At 41.3% G+C, this 24,666-nt stretch overlaps 1 protein-coding gene across 2 annotated transcripts in view; it reads left to right on the plus strand.

The window, feature by feature from the left end:
* LOC128706365 (pachytene checkpoint protein 2 homolog) overlaps positions 1-24,666 on the plus strand; it is a 67,103-nt gene that overhangs the window by 27,054 nt on the left and 15,383 nt on the right. For both annotated transcript variants that reach the window (XM_070080612.1, XM_070080613.1), the window contains 2 exons: positions 5,439-5,560; positions 11,971-12,164. In XM_070080612.1, coding sequence (XP_069936713.1) covers positions 5,439-5,560; positions 11,971-12,164 — 316 coding nt within the window. The remainder of the gene's footprint in view (positions 1-5,438; positions 5,561-11,970; positions 12,165-24,666) is intronic.

Consider the following 24,666-nt stretch of genomic DNA (forward strand, 5'->3'; position numbering starts at 1 on the left):
GAAATGAGGTTGGAGAAGGAGACGAAGAAATGGGAGGCACAATTTGAAACTGCAGTAGACAGGGTAAAGGTCCTAGAATTTGAGGTAAACAGGCTGAAGCAAGTCTCAGGGGCATTGACCAGAGAAGACACAGCATATGAAGCTGAGAGGATGAACAGGAAGGATGGAGATATGAATTATGCTAAGGTCATATCAGCCTGCAAAGAAGGGTCAGGGAGTAAAAGGAAAGAGCAGCTGGGTGCAGATAGAGAGGGAGATAAGTCGAATGCTGAGGCACAACCATGTTACCAAGAGCCACTGGAAAAATCAAGGGAGAAAATGACCCTATACAGACAGGAACCAGAGTCATAGAGGGGGGGAGAAGACATGGACGAGATTGTAAATTTTCAGAGAATAGGGGGGTACGTGAAGGGGAGAAACCGACCGATCAAGCTTATTCTCAGGACAGAAACAGTGAGGAACAGGATCCTCCAAGAGAAACCAAGGTTGAAAAACTCAGAAGAGTACAAGAAGGTGTTCCTAGACAGAGACAGAACACAAACAGAGAGACAGCAGCTGAGGGAGAGGACAAAAAAGCGAAAGGAGATAGGAAAGGAAACAAGGATGGAACCAGCAGAGGTCAGTCAGAGCAGAACAGAGAAGCAAGGGCAAGCACACACACAACTATCCTCAGAACCCCACAACCTATCACACAATCCCAACACAAACTACAATCCATACCCACAGCTTCCACCCAACCCCCAATCATAGAATCCCACAGTATGCTACCAGGTCTCCCACCCCCACAGGCCCCCAAACCACAGTATTGGAAAGGAAACTGAAGGTATGGTACACAAACGCTGATGGAATAACAAACAAGTGGGAGGAGTGGCACGAAAGAGTCAAAGAGACATCACCGGACATCATAGCGCTCACAGAAACCAAGCTTACAGGTATGATAACAGATGCCATCTTTCCAACGGGATACCAGATTCTGAGGAAAGACAGAAGGAACAGGGGGGGTGGAGGAGTGGCACTGCTGATCAAACACCGATGGAATTTTGATGAGCTGGAGAGAGGAGACAGCGGAGAAGAAAGTGATTACATTGCGGGAACGCTTCACTCTGGAGGTCCCAAGGTGGTAATTGCAGTGATGTATAACCCACCACAGAACAACAGGAGACCAGGGCATGAGTATGACGAGAGCAATAGAGCGATGGTTGACACACTGGCTGCAGTGGCCAGAAGAGCTCATGCATGCAGGGCAAAGCTCCTGATCATGGGCAACTTTAACCACAAGGAGATCGACTGGGAGAACTTGGAGCCACATGGGGGCCAAGATACATGGAGGGCTAAGATGATGGAGGTGGTACTGGAAAACTTCATGTACCAACACATAAGGGACACTACAAGAGAGAGAGGAGAGGATGAGCCAGCAAGACTGGACTTAGTATTCACCTTGAGCAGTGCAGATATTGAGGACATCACATATGAAAGACCTCTTGGGGCTAGCGATCATGTGGTTTTGAGCTTCGAAGACACAGTAGAGCTACAAGTGGAGGGGGAAGCAGGAAGGCCAGGACAAATGAAACCAAACTACAGGAAAGGGGACTACACGGGAATGAGGAACTTCCTGAACGAGGTTCAGTGGGACAGAGAACTGGCAGGGAAGCCAGTTAATGAGATGATGGAATATGTAGCAACAATGTGCAAGGAGGCTGAAGAGAGGTTTGTACCCAAGGGAAACAGGAATAATGAAAAAGCCAGGATGAGCCCATGGTTCACCCAAAGGTGCAAGGAGGCAAAAACCAAGTGTGCTAGGGAATGGAAGAAATATAGAAGACAAAGGACGCAGGAGAATAAGGAGAGCAGTCGTAGAGCCAGAAACAAATATGCACAGATAAGAAGGGAGGCCCAACGACAATATGAAAACGACATAGCAGCGAAAGCCAAATCTGACCCGAAGCTGTTATACAGCCACATCAGGAGGAAAACAACAGTCAAGGACCAGGTAATCAGGCTAAGGAAGGAAGGAGAAGAGACAACAAGAAATGACCGTGAAGTATGTGAGGAACTCAAGAGATTCAAAGAAGTGTTCACAGAGGAGACAGAAGGGGCTCCAGAGGGACGGAGAGGTGTGGCACATCACCAGGTGCTGGACACGGTACACACAACCGAGGAAGAAGTGAAGAGGCTTCTGAGTGAGGTAGATACCTCGAAGGCAATGGGGCCAGATAACATCTCTCCATGGGTCCTGAGAGAGGGAGCAGAGGTGCTATGTGTACCCCTAACAACAATATTCAATACATCTATCGAAACAGGGAGATTGCCTGAGGCATGGAAGACAGCAAATGTAGTCCCAATCTTTAAAAAAGGAGACAGACATGAAGCACTAAACTACAGACCAGTGTCACTGACATGTATAGTATGCAAAGTCATGGAGAAGATTGTCAGGAGAAGAGTGGTGGAACACCTAGAAAGGAATGATCTCATCAACAGCACCCAACATGGTTTCAGAGTTGGGAAATCCTGTGTCACAAACCTACTGGAGTTCTATGACAAGGTGACAGCAGTAAGACAAGAGAGAGAGGGGTGGGTGGATTGCATTTTCTTGGACTGCAAGAAGGCATTTGACACAGTACCACACAAGAGATTAGTGCAAAAACTGGAGGACCAAGCAGGGATAACAGGGAAGGCACTACAATGGATCAGGGAATATTTGTCAGGAAGACAGCAGCGAGTAATGATACGTGGCGAGGTGTCAGAGTGGGCACCTGTGACCAGCGGGGTCCCACAGGGGTCAGTCCTAGGACCAGTGCTGTTTCTGGTATTTGTGAATGACATGACAGAAGGAATAAACTCTGAGGTGTCACTGTTTGCAGATGACGTGAAGTTGATGAGAAGAATTCATTCGATCGAAGACCAGGCAGAACTACAAAGGGATCTGGACAGGCTGCAGACCTGGTCCAGCAATTTGCTCCTGGAGTTCAATCCCACCAAGTGCAAAGTCATGAAGATTGGGGAAGGGCAAAGAAGACCGCAGACGGAGTACAGTCTAGGGGGCCAGAGACTACAAACCTCACTCAAGGAAAAAGATCTTGGGGTGAGTATAACACCAGGCACATCTCCTGAAGCGCACATCAACCAAATAACTGCTGCAGCATATGGGCGCCTGGCAAACCTCAGAACAGCATTCCGACATCTTAATAAGGAGTCGTTCAGGACCCTGTACACTGTGTACGTTAGGCCCATATTGGAGTATGTGGCACCAGTTTGGAACCCACACCTAGCCAAGCATGTAAAGAAACTAGAGAAAGTGCAAAGGTTTGCCACAAGACTAGTCCCAGAGCTAAGAGGTATGTCCTACGAGGAGAGGTTAAGGGAAATCAACCTGACGACACTGGAGGACAGAAGAGATAGGGGGGACATGATAACGACATACAAAATACTGAGAGGAATTGACAAGGTGGACAAAGACAGGATGTTCCAGAGATTGTACACAGTAACAAGGGGACACAGTTGGAAGCTGAAGACACAGATGAATCACAGGGATGTTAGGAAGTATTTCTTCGGCCACAGAGTAGTCAGGAAGTGGAATAGTTTGGGAAGAGATGTAGTGGAGGCAGGATCCATACATAGCTTTAAGCAGAGGTACGATAAAGCTCACGTTTCAGGGAGAGTGACCTAGTGGCGACCAGTGAGGAGGCGGGGCCAGGAGCTTGGACTCGACCCCTGCAACCTCAACTAGGTGAGTACACACATGCACACACATGCATGCACACGCACACACGCATGCACACACACGTGCACACACACGTGCACACACTTGCACACACACTTGCACACACACGTGCACACAAATGTGCACACACACACACACACACACACACACACACACACACACACACACACACACACACACACACACACACACACACACACACACACACACACACACATACATTCTCATTTTGTATACTAGGGATTGTTTGTGTTTGTGTAGGGCACAATGGTAGAGGTGTTGAAGGAGAAAGACTGTGGTGTACACAGTAGTGGTGAACTGTGAAGAGAGAGACTGCTATAATCATTGGTGGTAAAAGAGCCTAGCAGTAGAGAAAAACACTTGCCTTCCTAATAATGTTAACCAGTAAACACTCCAAATGTATATATACGTTTTTTCAACATTTGAAAGTATGTAAAAAAAGTAGATTTTCTTTTTCTCTTTTTACACTTGAAAACGTGTAAAAAAAACTGATCTACATTTTTTTTTTTGTTATACAGTGGACCCCCGCATAACGATTACCTCCGAATGTGACCAATTATGTAAGTGTATTTATGTAAGTGCGTTTGTACGTGTATGTTTGGGGGTCTGAAATGGACTAATCTACTTCACAATATTTCTTATGGGAACAAATTCGGTCAGTACTGGCACCTGAACATACTTCTGGAGTGAAAAAATATCGTTAACCGGGGGTCCACTGTATTTGAAAATATGTAAAAAAACGTAGATCTACTTTTGGAGCACTACACATGTGAACGTAGATCTGCTTGGAGCACTACACATGTGAACGTAGATCTGCTTGGAGCAGTACACATGTGAACGTAGATCTGCTTGGAGCACTACACATGTGAACGTAGATCTGCTTGGAGCACTACACATGTGAACGTAGATCTGCTTGGAGCACTACACATGTGAACGTAGATCTGCTTGGAGCACTACACATGTGAACGTAGATCTGCTTGGAGCACTACACATGTGAACGTAGATCTGCTTGGAGCAGTACACATGTGAACGTAGATCTGCTTGGAGCAGTACACATGTGAACGTAGATCTGCTTGGAGCAGTACACATGTGAACGTAGATCTGCTTGGAGCAGTACACATGTGAACGTAGATCTGCTTGGAGCAGTACACATGTGAACGTAGATCTGCTTGGACCGTTTACGGGTTAAAAGAGGTCACCACTGAGGAGAGAGACTGTGCTTTACAGAAAGATAATGTGGGGGTGGTGGGGAGAAGTAGAAGAGCTCAGTATTGAGGGAGGGGGAGGGGTGGAGTGGGGGAGTGCTTAGTACTTGTGAAAGAGAGAGCTCAGCACTGCTGAGCTCTCTCAGGTAGCATTTTTTAAAAATATATTTCATTTAATTTTTTTTGCATTATAAGATTTAGTGGGATACAAGAGAGCATTGTCAATGAGTGGAACTGTCTGCCAAGTAGAGTTATAGAAGCTAAAACCTTGGGTAGTTTAAAAAGAGATTAGACAAATATATGAGTGGGAAGAGCTGGTTTTGATGAGTACCTGAGGTATTGAAGCAAATTCTTGGGTGGCTTAGATTAAAGGTTAAACAGGTGGATGGGATTGGTTGGTTTTGAGAAGGACCTGCATACCTCAGATACTTCTTTATTTACCTGATTAAAATTGAACCATATCTAGTGTTGATTTTTTTTTTTTTTTTTAGGCAAAACATCTCTCTGCAAAGCCTTGGCTCAGAAACTGAGTATCAGACTGGATTCAAGATACAAGTATGCTCAGTTTGTGGAGATAAATTCTCATTCCCTTTTTTCCAAATGGTTTTCAGAGGTATGTATCATATTAATGGAAAGTTTGTATTGCAAGCTATTCATTTCTTCATACTTGCAAGTACTATACAGCAAACACTACTAAAAGTATCCTTAGTAAGAAGCAGTTTTAGAAATATCTTTAATTTTAACACAGTCCCTTAGCAAACATGTACCTGGACCACTGTATTGCTTTTGCCGTATGTTATCTTCAGTTTACAATTGTTGCCTCAAAAATCAGTGTTTATACTATACGAAGCACTGGAGGCTGGAACCTCTGACATCTAACAACAGAGCAGACACAGGCTTAACCTGGCTATGGATATGCTGTCTTCCCATCTGTTTTCTTTCGTAATTTCTGGCAGCTCATTTTATGCAAGAACAAATTTCTATCATAAAGTTGTTCTTTTACTTTCAAGGTTTCCATATTCTCTAGGTGTTCCACTAGTCTTTTTCCTTGTTATCCTTTGTATAACTTTACAAGGTTATGAAGAATACTGATTGCTGGAGCAACCTATGTTGACAGAAAATATGTTTTCCTTTATAAAAAGGCAGTCATCCCCAGACCATTTTTATATTTATTTTTTTATCTACTTTTCTAACAAAGCAGCTCCCACTGAGGTAGGGTGACCCATAACAAAGAAAAAACACTTTCCTTATAAAGAAAGTTTTCCCGTCTAAATTAATAAATTTAAAAAAGAAGTGGTTACTAGCCCCTTGCTCCCGGCATTTTAGTCGCCTCTTATGGCACACATGGCTTGTGGAGGAAAGATTCTTCTCCATTTCCAAATGGCAATTTTTGTCTCCTGTTTTACCACTCTCTCATCTACCTTTACCTCACCTATGGTATTTGTGCATGGGGTTCAACCACTGCAAATCACCTTAAATCTTTAAGGGGCCGACGAATGTTCCGGGAAAGAAAAAAAAATTGAAAAATTTTGGAAAAAATGTTTCTTTACCGAAAAATAATGCATAATTCTGGCAACATGTTGATCCAGTCAATATGTTTCTACCACATTTCTAAGTATCTTTTTCTAAAAATGTAATTTTTTTTTGTTCCTGCTGTCATCAAGAGGACACGATGGCAATTTGTGTTTTTTTTTACTCCAAAAATTAAGATTTTTATGATTGTACCTTTCCAAATACACTACTTGGCACCTTCTCCGTGGAATACATATCAGTGAGCAGAGAACTAGCAGCTCAGTCGCCTCTGTGCTGCCAATACAAGTTGAGTGTGCGGCTTGCTGAAATTTGGCGCTTGGTGACCATGGAGTTGTATAACTCAGGAATAAGTTATTGACATTATTTTTCGTTTTTGGCGAAAACTATTTATAGGAGTGTCATGAATTTTGCACACGTTATTGAAGAATGATGGTTCTACTCAATTTAGTAATGTATACAGGAGAAGGGGTTACTAGCCCCTTGCTCCTGGCATTCTAGTCACCTCTTACGACATGCATGGCTACAGAAGAAGAATTCTGTTCCACTTCCCCATGGAGATAAGAGGAAATAAACAAGAACAAGAACTAGGAAAAAAGTAAAAGAAAACCCAGAGGGATGTATGTATATATATGCTTGTACATGCATGTGTAGTGTGACCTAAGTGTAAGTAGAAGTAGCAAGACATACCTGAAGTCTCCAAAGAGATAGAAAAAACCACCAGCAATCCTACCATCATGTAAAACAATTACAGGCTTCCGTTTTACACTCGGCAGGACGATAGTACATTCCTGGGCGGTTGCTGTCTTCCAACCTACTACCTAGACACAGAACATTATACTCCATTATTAACCCTCCTCTCAAACTCCTCCTTGATAGCTACAGGCATATCACAAGGCACAAAAAACTCTTTGATATCCCACGTGTCCATCTCTCCCTCTGCAAAAATGCTATGCACATAAAGGACTCGAAGATCTGGAATTCATTGCCTGAACATACAAAAGGGGCCCCTGCTGCCTGCAAATCAATTTAAGGCCCACATCTTAGAAATCACGTCGCCACTCAAAATTAACCAGACAAACGCTATACTTTATCACTTACCAGTAACTCAAAAAACTTCTGAATAATTTATGATTGTTCAATTATTGAAGTACAGTGGACCCTCGCCTAACGATATTAATCCGTTCCTGAGAGCTCAACGTTAAGCGAAATTATTTTTAGCCGAATTAATTTTCCCCATGAGAAATAATGGAAATCAAATTAATCCGTTCCTGACACCCCAAAGTATGAAAAAAAAAATTTTCCCACATAAAATATTAATTTTAATACACACAAACTGAAGAAGACATGCACAGTTACATGACACTTACCTTTATTGAAGATCTGGTGATGATTGATGGGATGGGAGGAGAGGTGTGTGTGGATGGTGTTAGTGTTTAGAAGGGGAATCCCCTTCCATTAGGACTTGAGGTGTCAAGTCCTTTTCCGGGGTTACTTCCCTTCTTTTAATGCCACTAGGACCAGCTTAAGAGTCACTGGACCTCTGTCGCACAACATATCTGTCCATAGAGGCCTGCACCTCCCGTTCCTTTATGACTTTCCTAAAGTGTTTCACAACATTGTCAGTGTAATAGTCACCAGCACGGCTTGCAATAGCTGTGTGAGGGTGATTTTCATCAAAAAAGGATTGCACTTTAAGCCACATTGCACACATTTCCTTAATCTTTGAGGTAGGCAACTTCCTCAATTTCTCTATCCCCTCCTCTGGAGCAGTTTCCTCAGGTCTGGCCTCTTGCTGTTGAAGATGATCTAGCAGCTCATCAGTGGTTAGATCGTCATTGTCCTCCTCCACCAACTCTTCCACATCCTTCCCACTAACCTCCAACCCCAAGGACTTCCCCAGTGCCACAATGGATTCCTCAACTGGCATAGGATTCCCAGGGTTAGCCTCAAACCCTTCAAAATCCCTTTTGTCTACACATTCTGGCCACTGTTTCTTCCAAGCAGAGTTCAAGGTCCTCTTAGTCACTTCCTCCCAAGCCTTACCTATAATGTTTACACAATTGAGGATGCTAAAGTGATCTCTCCAAAACTCTCTTAGTCAATTGAGTTTCTGAGGTCACTACAAAGCACCTTTCAAACATAGCTTTTGTGTACAGTTTCTTGAAGTTGGAAATGACCTGCTGGTTCACGGGCTGCAGGAGAGGGGTGGTATTAGGAGGCAAAAACTTGACCTTAATGAAGCTCATTTCCACAGAAAGTCGCTCTGCCACGTCTAATACCAGGAGGCACTTAAGGTCCAATTTATTTTCCAGGAGGTAATTTTTCACAGTGGGGGGCAAATGCATGGTGTAACCAGTCATAGAAAAAGTCCCTAGTGACCCATGCCTTACTGTTTGCCCTCCACAGCACACACAAATTACCCTTGAGGATATTCTTTTGCCTGAACGCTCTGGGAGTTTCTGAGTGATACACCAATAAAGGCTTCACTTTGCAATCACCACTAGCATTGGCACACATCAGAAGAGTAAGCCTGTCTTTCATAGGCTTATATCCTGGGAGTGCCTTTTCCTCCTGAGTAATGTAGGTCCTGCTTGGCATTTTCTTCCAAAACTGGCCTGTTTCGTCACAATTAAACACTTGTTCAGGTTTCAGTCCTTCACTGTCTACGTACTCCTTGAATTCCTGCACATATTTTTCAGCTGCTTTGTGGTCCGAACTGGCAGCCTCACCATGCCTTATCACACTATGTATGCCACTACGATTCTTAAATCTCTCAAACCAACCTTTGCTGGCCTTAAATTCACTCACATCACCACTAGTTGCAGGCATTTTTCTAATTAAATCCTCATGCAACTTCCTAGCCTTTTCACATATGATCGCTTGAGAGATGCTATCTCCTGCTATTTGTTTTTCGTTTATCCACACCAATAACAGTCTCTCAACATCTTCTATCACTTGCGATCTCTGTTTCGAAAACAAAGTTTCAGCTTTGGCAAGAACAGCTTCCTTGATTGCCGTTTTCTTGGCCACAATAGTAGCGATGGTTGATTGGGGTTTTGTGTACAACCTGGCCAGCTCGGAGACACACACTCCACTTTCATACTTAGCAATGATCTCTTCATGTCCATAGTAATTCTCACCCTTTTTCCTGTAGGGTTGGCACTAGAAGCTTTCTTGGGGCCCATGGTGACTTATTTTGCAGGTGCAATCACTAAAAAGGCAGTGATAATATGAAATTTTCCGATTGTATGCAGGGAAGCGACTGCGGTGCCTGGCTTGTAAACACTGGCACCCACGGAACAAGTGAGGCGGGCTCAGGCCGCACGTGGACGCGTCTCGACTGAATCGTGTTGAGAGAGTTTTTTAGCGCTAGCCGAGGCAAAATTTTTGCGTTAAAATGTATCGCTAGGCGGATTTAACGTTATGCGATGCGTTCGTTAGGCGAGGGTCCACTGTATTACTTTGTACTTAAAATTGTTTCAATTTCCTTATTGTAAATTGTGCTAAATTGTAATACTGTAATTTTTTATAAATTCAATTACTGTAAATCACTAGCTACCGCTGTTGTAATAAGAAAAACGATGTTTAATAAAAATCTACTAGTCTCTATATCTCTAGTATTAAGTAGTCTGTAAGCATTAGGTTTAGTCTGCCTGAAATGCCCAGGCGTGATAGTGGCTTTCTTTGTACTTAACAAATCAGAATTGTAATTAGACAGAATAAACATTGCAAAGAAATAAAGTCTTTATAAATTTTTGGTGATGATAGCCTTGGCCTTTAGCTTCCTTTTGAAGTTTTGATGACATGATGACACTGGAAGCATTTAGACATTTTAGTGACATGATTACTGCCTGTTTTGATAAAATGTTTTTATATATTTTATTGTCAGAAAATGCAATCTTGCCTTAGTGAAACAAGTTTGCTCTTTTAAAAATTTCTAAGTTGCAAAGTATTTATTTTTTATATAGTACAGGAGGCCCTCCACATTCACGAGTTCCACTTTTTCGAGCTTCAAACATTCGCGAATGCCCAGCCGCCCTGATTTCATGTGTTTTATGTTATGTTTTCATGTTTTATGATTGTTCGTGGTTCAATAGCTTAAGGAAGCAATTATTGTTAGGCTAAGTAAATTGTATTATTGTATTTCCCTACAGTATATTTGCATAGAATGGATCAAAGTAGAATGACATGGAGAGCATATAAATCTGTAGGGGAAGGAAGGCGGAGTAGGGGTCGTCCTTGAAAATGTTGGAGGGAGGGGGTAGAGGTGTTGTGGGCGAGGGGTTTGGACTTCCAGCAAGCGTGCTTGAGTGTGTTAGATAGGAGTGAATGGAGACAAATGGTATTTGGGACCTGACGAGCTGTTGGAGTGTGAGCAGGGTAATATTTAGTGAAGGGATTCAGGGAAACCGGTTATTTTATATAACCGGACTTGAGTCTTGGAAATGAGAAGTACAATGCCTGCACTCTAAAGGAGGGGTTTGAGATATTGGCAGTTAGGAGGGATATATTGTGTATTTTTATACATATATAGTACTTCTAAGCTGTTGTATTCTGGGCACCTCTGCAAAAACAGTGATTATGTGTGAGTGAGGTGAAAGTGTTGAATGATGATGAAAGTATTTTCTTTTTGAGGATTTTCTTTCTTTTTGGGTCACCCTGCCTCGGTAGGAGATGGCCGACTTGTTGAAAAAAAAAAAATTGCGCATGAAAGCATTTGCGAACGCTACAGTACAGTATTATTATTATTCCCTACATTATATTTGCGCACCAAACATTTGCGAATTTTCAACATTTGCGAGATTCTTGATCCCCTAACCCTTGCGAATGTGGAGGGCCTCCTGTATCTTAATTAAAATATAGTTAAGTTTATTTCAGGACCTATTGTAAAAAATAGTAATAATATTTGGAGGTGTGGAGTTAAAAAAGTTTTATACAGAGGGCTGAAGAGGGGTTATTGAGGTGGTTTTGTCATTGAGAGAGGGTGGTGCAAAATAGAATGACTTGGAGGGTGAATAAATATGTAGTGGAGGGGAGGAGGGGTAGAGGTCATCCTAGGAAAGGATGGAGGGAGGGGGTACAAGAGGTTTTGTGTGCAAGGGGCCAGGACATACAGCAGGCATGTGTGAGTGTGTTAGATAGGAGTGAATGGAGATAATTGGTTTTTGGGACCTGACAAGCTGTTGGAGTGTGAACATGGTAATATTTTGTGGAGGCAGTCAGGGAAACCAGTTTACCGGACTTGAATCTTGGAGGTGGGAAGTACAATGCCTGCACTTTAAGGGAGGGATTTGGGATATTGGCTGTTTGTAGTGACATCTAAACTGTTTATCTGGGGCACCTCTGCAAAGGCAGTGATTATTTGAATGACAGTGAAAGTGTTTCTTTTTTGGGTCACCCTGCTTTGGTGGGAAATGGCCAGCGTGTTGAAAAAAAGATATACAGTATCTCTAAGGATAGAGTTCTAACAGTATGGTGAAACATTTACAGAGTGGCAAGTTGGTGCAGAAGATGTTTGGCAAAATTGCCGAGCTAGCTGATGATCATGCTCTGTTAGTAATAGTGCTGATTGACGAAGTGGAAAGTCTGACCCGTGCACGTGAGTCGTCTTCAAAGGGATTAGACCCAAGTGATGCAGTACGGGTTGTTAATGCAGTCCTTACACAGCTTGATCAGATTAACAAGTTTGTAATTTCATTGTACAGTATACCTTTCTTTTCAACAAACTAACTGGCTGTCTCCTACTGATCATTCACTCTATCACTGTCTTGTTATTTTAATTAACCCTGTTAATTAATGAATTAATTCTGTTGTATCACAGCTTTGAAGCCAGTGTTGGTCCTGTAGCACGATGCCATGAACTCAGCTCACTCAGATAATCAGTGAGCAGTAAATTTGAGCCTAGATATGAGAGAATGAGTCGATGTGGTAAGTGTGCACCATATAAAAATAATCCTGCAGCACACAGTGCATAATGAGAAAAAACACTGCAACTGTGTTTATTTAAAACAGTGACTTTATGATGTATTTTCATATAGTTTTTATGGTTGTATTCTCAGTTTCTTTGTCTCATTTGAAAGAATGGAAGATATATTACAGAAATAGACATGATTTTGATTAGTTCCAGGACTGAAAGTAGCTTGAAATCGAGCTCAAAATAGCAGAAATGTTCGATTTTTGCCGATATTCCAGACTACACAAATGACATCACTTGTCCAATACATGTCCAACTGGCTAGTCTGATACACATTTAGGAATGCACTGACATTATTTATACAATTATTACAATACTGCAGTAGTCTGCATAAAAGTAATTTTCTATTTTTTGTGTGAATAAAAATTCAGCATGAAAAGAAAAGCATAATATGAAAGGGTCTTGGAGGCATGACTAAAGAGCAGAGGAAATGTTTATTTAGTGCCAGGAATGTCTACATTGTTTATTCTGGACCCTGTTTTCAGAATGACAATTGTTAAATTTTATGTGAAATTGGCTGATCACTTCATTGGGTAATTGAAATAGGTAAATGGGCAATTTCTTGTACTCATTCAATATAATAGGAGGAATACTAGTGAAATAACTATGAGTTTGGCGGCCTGGAACAATGGAATTTTCCAAAAATAGAGTGCAAAGTGGGCAAAATTGCCAGTGTGTAAATATCACCAAGATCTCTATCTTGGGAGAGCATAATTCTGCAAGTTTTTCATCAAATTTTGTACTTTTGGTTTCCTTACCTTCAGAAAATGATTCTCTATCATTTCATAAGATAAAAAAAAATATTTTTTTATTTAACCATTTCAGGGTCTGTGCTGTAGATCTATGGCTTTACGTTGAGGGTCCAAACCGTAGGTCTACGCCAAAATTCTAGCGGCGTCAAATTTAGCGTGAGAAGGCTGGTAGGCCTACATCTGAGAGAATGGGTCTGGGTGGTCACTGTGCGCACTATAGAAAAAATCTGGACGCCTGCATGGAATTGTGGGAACACCGCCAAACTAGCTTTGTTCATCATACCTGGCGGCAAGGAAGCTCTCACTCCCCACTCACTCTCTGGGCGAATTCTGACTCTCCTCTTCACAACTTACAATTCTAAGACTGATGGAAGTGGATCTGAAGAGGAATTCTATGGTTTTGAACCATATAGTACCATTGTACCATATGGCACAATGGTACCATATGGTATAATGGTGCCATGTCATACAGTGGTATCAATTGGTACAATGGTATATGGTACAATGGTACCATATGGTACAATGTACCATATGGTACATTATACCATATAGTACAGGGTACAGGGACCCTAATGGAAGTAAGTCTGTCTAACTTTTTTGGGTTATCCTAGGTTCTCCAAACATATGCTGCTATGTATGATAATCTATGTAACTTTATTTGTGTATACCTAAATAAACTTATGATGCCACATGCGCTTGAGTAAGTTTATTCAGGTATACACAAATACAGTTACATAGATTATCATACATAACAGCATATGTATAAAATCCTAGTATAACCCAAAAAAGTCAGGGTGGCTTATTTCCATAGGATCCATATGGTACAGGGTACCATATAGTACCCTGTACCATATGGTACCCTGTACCATATGGTACCCTGCACCATATGGTACCCTGCACCATATGGTACCTTGCACCATATGATATCCTGTACTGTATGGTACCCTATACCATATAGTACCCTGTACCATATGGTACCCTGTAACATGATACCATGTACCATATGGTCAGCAGGAGGTGTTGATGCCACCAGGCACCAGCCAAGACTGAGTGACAACACAAGTCACTGACTCAGCAGTTTCCAAGACAAAGCCATTTGTCATCCACCTCAAGGAACATGTTGAGTTCCTGTACACTTGTAAATATATAATAGAACATTACTATTATACAACATTTTTGCATATTTTTGTTGTAAACAATTATTGTAAACAAGATGATGAAAATATAATTGTGTTTATTGTGTTGAATACAACAGTACCATATAGTACCATATGGTACAATGAACCATATGGTATCATTGTGCCATATGGTACAATGTACCATATGGTACCATAATGTACCATTGCACCATATGGTACCAATGTATCACATGGTACCATTGTACCAAATGGTGCCATTGTACCATATGGTACCATTGTATTCAACACAATAACTGCACTATTATTTTCATCATTTTGTTTACAATAAACTTGTAAACAACTTTTTTGTAAGCAATATAATGATAAACAAATTAGTGCAGTTATTGTGTTGAAGACAATGAGTGTACACTTATACAATATACATTGTATTGGTCACACAGGCCACAAATGTTACTAGAAAAAGAAAAAAATTAGAAAAGAAAAGAAAAAAGTATAAGAAACGTAAAATAAAAAAAAAAGCGATTTTGCGGAAGTCGCTGGTGTTGCCGCCACCCTGTCATTTTGGGTCAACTTCCCACTGCTGTATCTCGGTAAGTGCTGATCAAAAAAATTTTTGTTTTGTTTTATTACCTTCACAAAAATATTATCTTTAATTCTGTAAGAAAGAATAATATCTTTTTTTTTTTTTTTTTAATTTCTTGGACACTGGGGCACCCCTTCAGATTTTGGCCTTGGACCCTGAAAGGGTTAAATTCTTTGACCCTGGGAGCAAGTTGCAAGCAGGGGTCGCAACACTGAAAGGGTTAAATATCCCTGTCATGTGGGATATCTATAAAGAATTTACGCTTTTTCTAATTATTCTTAGTCCTTTTTCTTTTTCACTATTCTAACCCATCATCTAAGTTTTGCAGGCAGGCCCCACTTTACAACACTTTGCTTTACAGTGTTTCGTTAATACAGTAGTTTTCAATTATACCCATTCTTCATTTATTCGGACTTCCTTCAATAAATATATTCACCACTCATTACAGTGGACCCCCGCATAACGATGGCATCACATAGCGATTATTTCGCATACCGCTTACTTTAATTGCAAAAATTTTGCCTCACATACCGCTTAAAAACCCGCTTACCGATTTTCTTCCGAGACGCGCTCACATGTTCCGCCGGGTGGCATTGTTTACCAGCCAGCCTCCGCGGTAACATCCAAGCATACAATCGGAATATTTCGTATTATTACAGTGTTTTCGGTGCTGTTTCTGGAAAATAAGTGACCATGGGCCCCAAGAAAGCTTCTAGTGCCAACCCTGTGGTAAAAAGGGTGAGAATTAGTATGGAAATTAAGAAAGATTTTGAAGGGTTTGGGGCTAACCCTGAGAAGCCTATGCCAGTTGTGGAATCCATTGTGCCTACTTCAAAGATTAAGGAAATGTGTGCACAGTGGGTTGAACTGCAAACCTTTATAGATGAAAATCACCCTGACACAGCTGTTGCAAGCCGTGCTGGTGACTATTTCAATGACAATGTTGTGGCCCATTTTAGACAAATCGTAAAGGAACGGGAGGTACAGAGCTCTATGGACAGATTTGTTGTGCGACAGAGGTCCAGTGACTCTCAAGCTGGTCCTAGTGGCATTAAAAGAAGAAGGGAAGTAACCCCGGAAAAGGACTTGCTACCTCAAGTCGTAATGGAAGGGGATTCCCCTTCTAAACAGTAAGAAGATAATGCTCTCCCCTCCTCCCATCCCATCAATCATCACCAGATCTTCAATAAAAGTAAGTGTCATGTAAGTGTGCATGCCTTTTTCAGTTTGTGTGTATTAAAATTAATATTTCATGTGGTAAAAAAATTTTTTTTTCATACTTTTGGGTGTCTTGCACGGATTAATTTTATTTCCATTATTTCTTATGGGGAAAATTCATTCGCATAACGATTATTTCGCATAACAATTATCCCTCTTGCACGGATTAAAATCGTTAACCGGGGGTCCACTGTATAAGCTATGGATGAAAATATTTTAAGTTAATGTGAATGTGCATGAATGTAGTGCGGATGATAAGAAAGAGTTGATTGCTAATGTTATGAATGAAAAGAAGTGGGATGTCCTAGCCCTAAGCGAAACAAAACTGAAGGCGATAGGCGAGTTTCAGTGGGGAGAAATAAATGGGATTAAGTCAGGAGTATCTGAGAGAGTTAGAGCTAAGGAAGGGGTAACAATAATGTTGAAGGATCAGTTATGGAAGGAGAAGAGGGAATATAAATGTATAAATACAAGGATTATGTGGATTAAAATAAGGTTGGATGTGAAAAGTGGGTCATAATAAGTGTGTATGCACCTCGAGAAGAGAGGAGTGTAGAGGAGAGAGAGATATTTTGGGAGATGTTAAGGAAGTGTGTAGGAGGTTTTGAACCAAGTGAGAGACTAATTTTGGAAGTGGAGTTGAAGATGTATGGGGTAGGTTTAACCCTTTGAGGGTTTTCGTCGTACTAGTACGTCTTACGCGTAGGGGTTTTTGACGTACTAGTACGCATAAATTCTAGCGGCCTCAAATCTCGCGCGAAAATGCTGGTAGGCCTAGGTGTGAGAGAATGGGTCTGCGTGGTCAGTGTGCGCGGTAGAAAAAAAATCTGGGACCCAGTGGTGCATTGTGGGAATGCCCTCTTAGTAAACAATGTCCACCATGCCTCGCGGTAAGAAGCTCCTCACTCCTCGGCGAATTGGGACACTTTTGTTCCCCAGTGACAGTTCTAATAGTGATGGAAGTGCCAGTGAAGATGAGTTTCGTGGTTTTAGTGAGGTTTTGACCGAAACTAATGACCATAATATCGGCAATAGTGAAGAAAACCCAGACGACCCTCAGCCTTCCACCTCTGGTGCTGGGCCCTCGTGTTCACGTTCAGTTGTTCCAGAACCCAAGAGGAAACTTCTATTTTCCCAAATCCCAGACTCAGATGAGAGCATGGGTGATGATAGTGATAGTGAATATGAACTACAAGCTCTTCAAACTAGTTCCAGTAGTGATAGTGAAGTGCAATATTCCCCAGTGAAGCGTCAGTATATACGACGATATATGCGCTCTGGAAGTGTGCCATATGTTATACCAAGGGGAAGGAGTGTATCTCGGAGTACATCCCGTGGCTGTACAACAGGAACAGACAGTGAAAATGACGAAGATACTGTTGCAATTGGGATGGAAAATGTGCGTGGTGGTAGTGGTGCCGGCGGTGAGGCACCAGCAGTGGGCCATGCTGCCACCCACGCCGCTGCCTCAGCTGATCTAGAACAAAGGCCACCATCCCCCACTCCCCCACCACACCAGCCTCCACAACCACAACCTCCACAACCACAACCACCTGTCATTGTCCAGTACCCACCAGCAGACCGCACCTGGGATTGGCAGGAAGCTGTCAATTTTGTTCCAAATCCCCACCAGTTTGATGGCAGCCAAAGTGGAATACGGCCATCTTGTGCACTTGGGAACAATGCCACTGAACTGGAATGTTTCGAGTTATTCTTTGACGAACCACTGATGAAAAGTATTGTCATGGAAAGCAACACATACTACGAGTACACCATGGCAAACACAATACTTTCACCAAAATCACGTCTACACCAATGGAAGGAGGCAACTGTGGCTGAGATGTATCTTTTCTTTGCCACAATAATGCTTATGCCACATGTGTATAAGCACAAAGTGAAATCATACTGGTCAACAGACCCCCTGATTGCAACACCAGGTTTCAGTGATATAATGCCAGTGAATCGATTTGTGCTAATGTTACGTATGCTTCACTTCTCAGATAAAACCAGGCCTGACAGAACTGACAGGTTATATAAGATTAGGAATGTGTTTGTGTATCTGAAACAGAAATTCAGTACTCATTTTTATCCCTTCAGGAAGCTTGTAATTGACGAGTCTTTGATTCTGTTCAAAGGAAGACTCTCTTTCAAGCAGTACATACCTAGCAAGAGGAAACGCTTTGGTATAAAGTTGTTTGTGCTTTGTGATTGTTACAGTGGTCTGGTATTGGATATTGTGTACACTGGAAGTTATACATTGCAAAATACCAGGAAGTTATTGGGCATCTCAGGTGATGTGGTTCGAACAATGATAGAACCATACCTTGGTAAGGGGCATATATTATATACAGATAACTGGTACACAAGCCCCTCACTCAGTGATTTTTTGCGAGTGAACATGACAGATGTGTGTGGCACAGTGCGTGCAAATCGAAAACATATGCCCAGGTTTGATGCTGGCACTCGCAGAGGTGAGGTGCAGGCGTTTGCTGCCAATGACATGGCATTTCGGTGGCATGACAAACGAGATGTCACACTGTTGTCATCAATTCACCCTAATGAAATGGCAGACAGTGGCAGGCAGCATAGAGAGAGAAATGAACCCATTCTAAAACCTGCAGCTGTGATTGATTACACCTTCAACATGCGTTCAGTGGACAAATGTGACATGCAGATTGGGTTTGCTGATTGTGTTCGCAAGAGTTATAAGTGGTACATCAAACTGTTTTTCCATCTTCTGGACATTTCCATGCTCAATGCTTATAATATGTATAAGATGAGCACCAGAAACAAACCACAGTACGGCGAATTCTGTTTGTCTGTCATCAGACAAATAGTATTCAAGTACCAAGGAAATGCACCTGCAATTGACCGCCCACCAAATTATCAACAACTATCTGCTCGTCTGAAGCATGGTGATCACTTCCTGGTAAAACTGCCTGCTACTGCTTTGAAGAAAAAGGCTCAGAAGAGGTGTTACGTCTGTTCACATACAAAAAAACGCCCACAACAATGCAGAGACACTCGTTTTATGTGTGAGGAGTGCAAAACTCCACTGTGCATGACACCATGTTTCAAAGAGTTCCACAGGCTGCAGAACTTCTAGAAACATGTCCTGTGACTGTATATGTGTATATAAAATATAGAAAAATAGTAATAAACAACATTTCATATTGTTTGTTTGTGTAAATATTTTCTGTAAACAAAATAATGACAACAGTGTTTACGCCCTTATTGTGTAGTATTGAAAAAGAAATAACTTACAAAATACTGATCATGTTGGCCTCAGAGGCCATAAAAGTTACTCAGAAAAAGAAAAATTGAAAATAGTACATAAAAAAGTAAATAGAAAAATACCGGGTGACGGCAGTCGGCGATGTTACCATATGTTGTTCAATGTTGGCAAATTTCACACCTCCATATCTCGGTAAGTATTGACGTTAAAAATTTTTTGTTTAGCCTATAATGTTTAGAAAAAAATACTCTATTTTTTCATAAGAAAAAATAATTTTTTTTTTTTTTGAAATTTGGCCGACCCTGAGAACGAGTTTCGGAGAGGGCCTGTCGACCCTCAAAGGGTTAAGAATGTCGTGTTAGTGTTCAGCAGAAGTTTGTGGTTACAGGAAAGTGGGTGCGTGAGGGAAGAAGAGCGATTGGTGGATTGTTGATGTAAAGAGAGTAGTAAGGGAGAAAAAGTTAGTAGAAGTGATGCAAGGAGGGAAGAGTATATGGAGAGAAAAAGAGAGGTTAAGAGAGTTGTGAAGCAATGTAAAAAGAGAGCAAATGAGAGATTGGGTGAGATGTTATCAACAAATTTTGTTGAAAATAAAAAGTTTTGGAGTAAGATTAACCCTTTGAGGGTTTTCGTCGTACTAGTACGTCTTACGCGTAGGGGTTTTTGACGTACTAGTACTCATAAATTCTAGCGGCCTCAAATCTAGTGGGAGAAAGCTGGTAGGCCTTCATATGAAAGAATGGGTCTATGTGGTCAGTGTGCACAGTCTAAAAAAAATCCTGCAGCACACAGTGCATAATGAGAAAAAAAAAACTTTGACCATTTTTTTTTAATAAATCAGCGACTTTGCAGTGTATTTTCGAATAGTATTTATTGTTGTATTCTAGTTTTCTTGGTCTCATTTTATAGAATTGAAGACATATTACTGAAATTGAGATGATTTTGACTGGTTTTACAATGAAAGGTGCCTTGAAATTGAGCTCAAAGTAGCAGAAATGTTCGATTTTTACCAAACTTCAAAAGTAAACAAATCGTGCCAAGCGAGCAATACACGTCAACTGGTGAGTCTAATATTCTTTCACAAGTGCACCAATAATATTTATACCATTTTTTACACTAATGCAGTAGTCTGCATAACAGTAAATCTTATATTTTTTGTGAGAATAAAAATTCAAAGTGGAAAGCAAAAGAATATAAGAGGGGCCTTGAGACGTGACTAATGACTAGAGGAAATGTCATTTTAGTGCCAGGAATGTCTTTCTTGTTTATTCTGGACCCTATTCGGAAATTGGCATCTTTTGAAATTTGTGTGAAATTGGCAAAATTGCTAAATTCTGACCACTGTACTGGATAGTTGAATTTATAAATGGGTGGTTTCTTGCACCCATTCGATAGAAAAAATGGAGTTCTAGCGAAATATTCATGTTTTTTTGTCGACTAGTACAGTGAAATTGGCTGAAAATGGGGCTCAAAGTGGGCAAAATCGCCGATGCGTAAACATCGCTGAGACCGCTTACTTTGCGAGAGCATAATTCCGTAAGTTTTCTATCAAATTTCAAACTTTTGGTGTCTTTATGATCGGGAAAAGATTCTCTATCTTTTCATAAGAGAAAATAATTTTTTTTTTTTTTTAAATTTGGCCGACCCTGAGAACGAGTTTCGGAGAGGGCCTGTCGACCCTCAAAGGGTTAATAAGCTGAGGAAGCCAAGGGAACAAATGGATTTGATAGTACAAAAATAGGAGAGGAGAGCTATTAAAGAGAGAGTTAGAGCTATTGTGAAGATGGAGGGATTATTTTGAGGAATTGTTAAATGTTGATGAAGATAGGGAAGCTGTGATTTCGTGTATAGGGCAAGGAGGAATAACATCTTATATGAGTGAGGAAGAACCAGTTGTGAGTGTGGGGGAAGTTTGTGAGGCAGTGGGTAGAATGAAAGGGGGTAAGACAGCTGGGAATGATGGGATAAAGATAGAAATGTTAAAAGCAGGTGGAGATATAGTTTTGGAGTGGTTAGTGCTTTTATTTAATAAATGTTTGGAAGAGGATAAGGTACCTAGGGATTGGCAGAGAGCATGCATAGTTCCTTAGTATAAAGGCAAAGGGGACAAAAGAGTGCAAAAATTATAGGGGAGTAAGTCTGTTGAGTATACCTGGTAAAGTGTATGCTAGACTTATTATTGAAAGAATTAAAAGTAAGATGGAGAATAGGATAGCAGATGAACAAGGAGGCTTTAGGAAAAGTAGGGGGTGTGTAGACCAAGTGTTTACAGTGAAACATATACGTGAACAGTATTTAGATAAGGGTAAAGAGGTTTTTGTAGCATTTATCCTTGGTTAGGCCTCATTTAGACTATGCTGCTCAGTTCTGGTCACCGTATTACAGAATGGATATAAATGCTCTGGAAGACGTACAGAGGAGGATGACAAAGATGATCCCATGTATCAGAAATCTTCCCTATGAGGATAGACTGAGGGCCCTGAATCTGCACTCTCTCGAAAGGCGTAGAATTAAGGGGGATATGATCGAGGTGTATAAATGGAAAACAGGAATAAATAAAGGAGATGTAAATAGCGTTCTGAAAATTTCCAGCCTAGACAGGACTCGCAACAATGGTTTCAAGTTGAAAAAATTCAGATTCAGGAAGGATATAGGAAAGCACTGGTTTGGTAATAGAGTTGTGGATGAGTGGAACAAACTCTCGAGTACAGTTATAGAGGCTAAAACGTTGTGTAATTTTAAGAATAGGTTAGATAAATGCATGAGTGGGTGTGGGTGGGTGTGAGTTGGACCTGACTAGCTTGTGCTGCTGGGTCTGGTGCTGTGCTCCTTCCTTGAGTGGAGGTGACCAGACTGGGTGGGTCATTGGGCTAATCCAGGGGGGGTCATTGGGTTAATCTGGGGGGGGGACATGGACCTGCTCCGCATGGGTCAGTAGGCCTGTTGCAGTGTTCCTTCTTATGTTCTTATGTTCTTAAAGGGGAACAATGTGGCAGATGTTGCAGATGTATGGAATAGGAGGTAGGTTACTGAAAGCAATGAAGAGTTTTTACAAGGATAGTGAGGCTCAGGTTAGAATATGTAGGAAAGAGGGAGGTTATTTCCTAGTAAAAGTAGGACTTAGACAAGGATGTGTGATGTCACCATGGTTGTTCAATATATTTATACAGTGGAACCTCAAAAATTGAACTTAATCCGTTCCAGGAGCTAGTTCTAATTTCGAAAAGTCTGAAATTCGAAGCAATATTTCCCATAAGAAATAATGGAAATACAATTAATCAGTTCCAGAAACCCAAAAATATTCACACAAAAAATACATTTTATAGAGATTAATTACAGTTTTACATACAACAAATACTATAGTTTTAATTATGTATAGTAATACATATAAAATAACATTTTTACTTACCTTTATTGAAGATTGGTGATGGCATCTGGAAGATAGGGAGGAGGAGAGAGGGAGTTGGGGTTAGTGTTTGGAAGGAGAATCCCCCTCCATGAGGACTTCAGGTAAAGCCCTCTCTGGGGTTACTTCCCTTCTCTGTCTTTTAATGCCACTAGGACCAGCTTGAGTCACTGGACCCCTGCCTCACAAAATAACTGTCCACAGTCCTCTGTTTCTGGTGCCTCTTTAACATTTATCTAAAATGGGACATGGTTCTTTCACTGAACTTGTTGCAAAGATGGCTTGTTTCAGCTTGCTCAGGGTGGTACTTCTGCACAAACATTTGGACATCATTCCACTTGGCACAAATCTCCTTAATCTTTGAAGAAGGCACCTCATCCACTTCCTCTTCCTCCTCTGAAGCAAGTTCCTCAGCTGTGGTCTGATACTGCTCCAGATGAAGCTCTTGCAGCTCTTCAGTGGTTAGCTCTTCCCTGTGGTCCTCCACCAACTCTTCCACATCCTCACCACTCACCTCCAACCCCAGGGTGTTCCCCAATGCCACAGTAGAGTCCACAATAGGCAGAGGGTGAGCTGGGTCAGGATCAGCCTCAAACCCTTCAAAATCCCTCTTTTGGACACAATCTGGTCACAGTTGTCTCCAAGCAGAGTTCAAAGTCCTGGAAGTCACTCCCTCTCAAGCCTTACCTATAAGGCTTATGGAGCTGTAGATGTTGAAGTGATTCCTCCAGAACTCTCTTAGGGTCATCTTAGTGTCTGTGGTCACTTCAAAGCACTTTTCAAACACTGCTTTTGTGTAGAGGTCTTTGAAGTTAGAAATGACCTGCTGGTCCATGGGCTGGAGGAGAGGAGTGGTGTTAGGAGGCAAGAACTTCACTTTTATAAAACTGAAGTCCTTAGACAAGAGGTCTAATAAGTTTGGAGGATGAGCAGGATCATTGTCCATTAACAGGAGGCACTTGAGTGGCAATTTCTTTTCCTGGAGGTATTTTTTCACACTGGGGCCAAACACTTCATAGACCCACTTATTGAAAATTTGTCTTGTGACCCATGCCTTATGATTAGCTTTCCACAAGACACATAACTTGTTCTTAAAGACATTGTTTTTCTTAAACACACTGGGATTTTCTGAATGATACACAAGTAAAGGCTTCACTTTAAAATCACCACTAGCATTAGCACAGAACAAAAGAGTAAGCCTGTCTTTCATAGGCTTGTTTCCTGGCAGTGTCTTTTCCTCCTGTGTGATGAAGGTTCTTTTTGGCATTTTCTTCCAAAACAAGCCTGTTTCGTCACAATTAAACACTTGTTCAGGTTTGAATTCTTCACTGTCTATGTACCCCTTAAACTCCTGTACAAACTTCTCAGCCGCCCATTGTCTGAACTGGCTGCCTCACCATGTCTTACAACATTGTGTATGCCACTACACTTCTTAAATCTGTCAAACCAGCCTCTGCTGGCCTTAAATTCACTATCAGCACTGGTTCCAGGAGTTTTCTGTACCAGATCGGCATGCAGCTTCCTTCCCTTTTCGCAAATAATCGTCTCTGAAACACTATCACTTGCAATCTCTTTATCCTTGATCCACACCAGCAACAACTTCTCAAACTCTTCAACTATTTGTGGTCTTTTTTTGGTTAGCATGAGAGTGGGTGAGCTGTTATCAACAAATTTTGTTGAAAATAAGAAAAAGTTTTGGAGTGAGATTAACAAGTTAAGGAAGCCTAGAGAACAAATGGATTTGTCAGTTAAAAATAGGAGAGGAGAGTTATTAAATGGAGAGTTAGAGGTATTGGGAAGATGGAGGGAATATTTTGAGGAATTGTTAAATGTTGATGAAGATAGGGAAGCTGTGATTTCGTGTATAGGGCAAGGAGGA

The sequence above is a fragment of the Cherax quadricarinatus genome, unplaced genomic scaffold (genome assembly GCF_038502225.1).
Source record: "Cherax quadricarinatus isolate ZL_2023a unplaced genomic scaffold, ASM3850222v1 Contig677, whole genome shotgun sequence".
Classification (NCBI taxonomy): Eukaryota; Metazoa; Arthropoda; class Malacostraca; order Decapoda; family Parastacidae; genus Cherax; species Cherax quadricarinatus.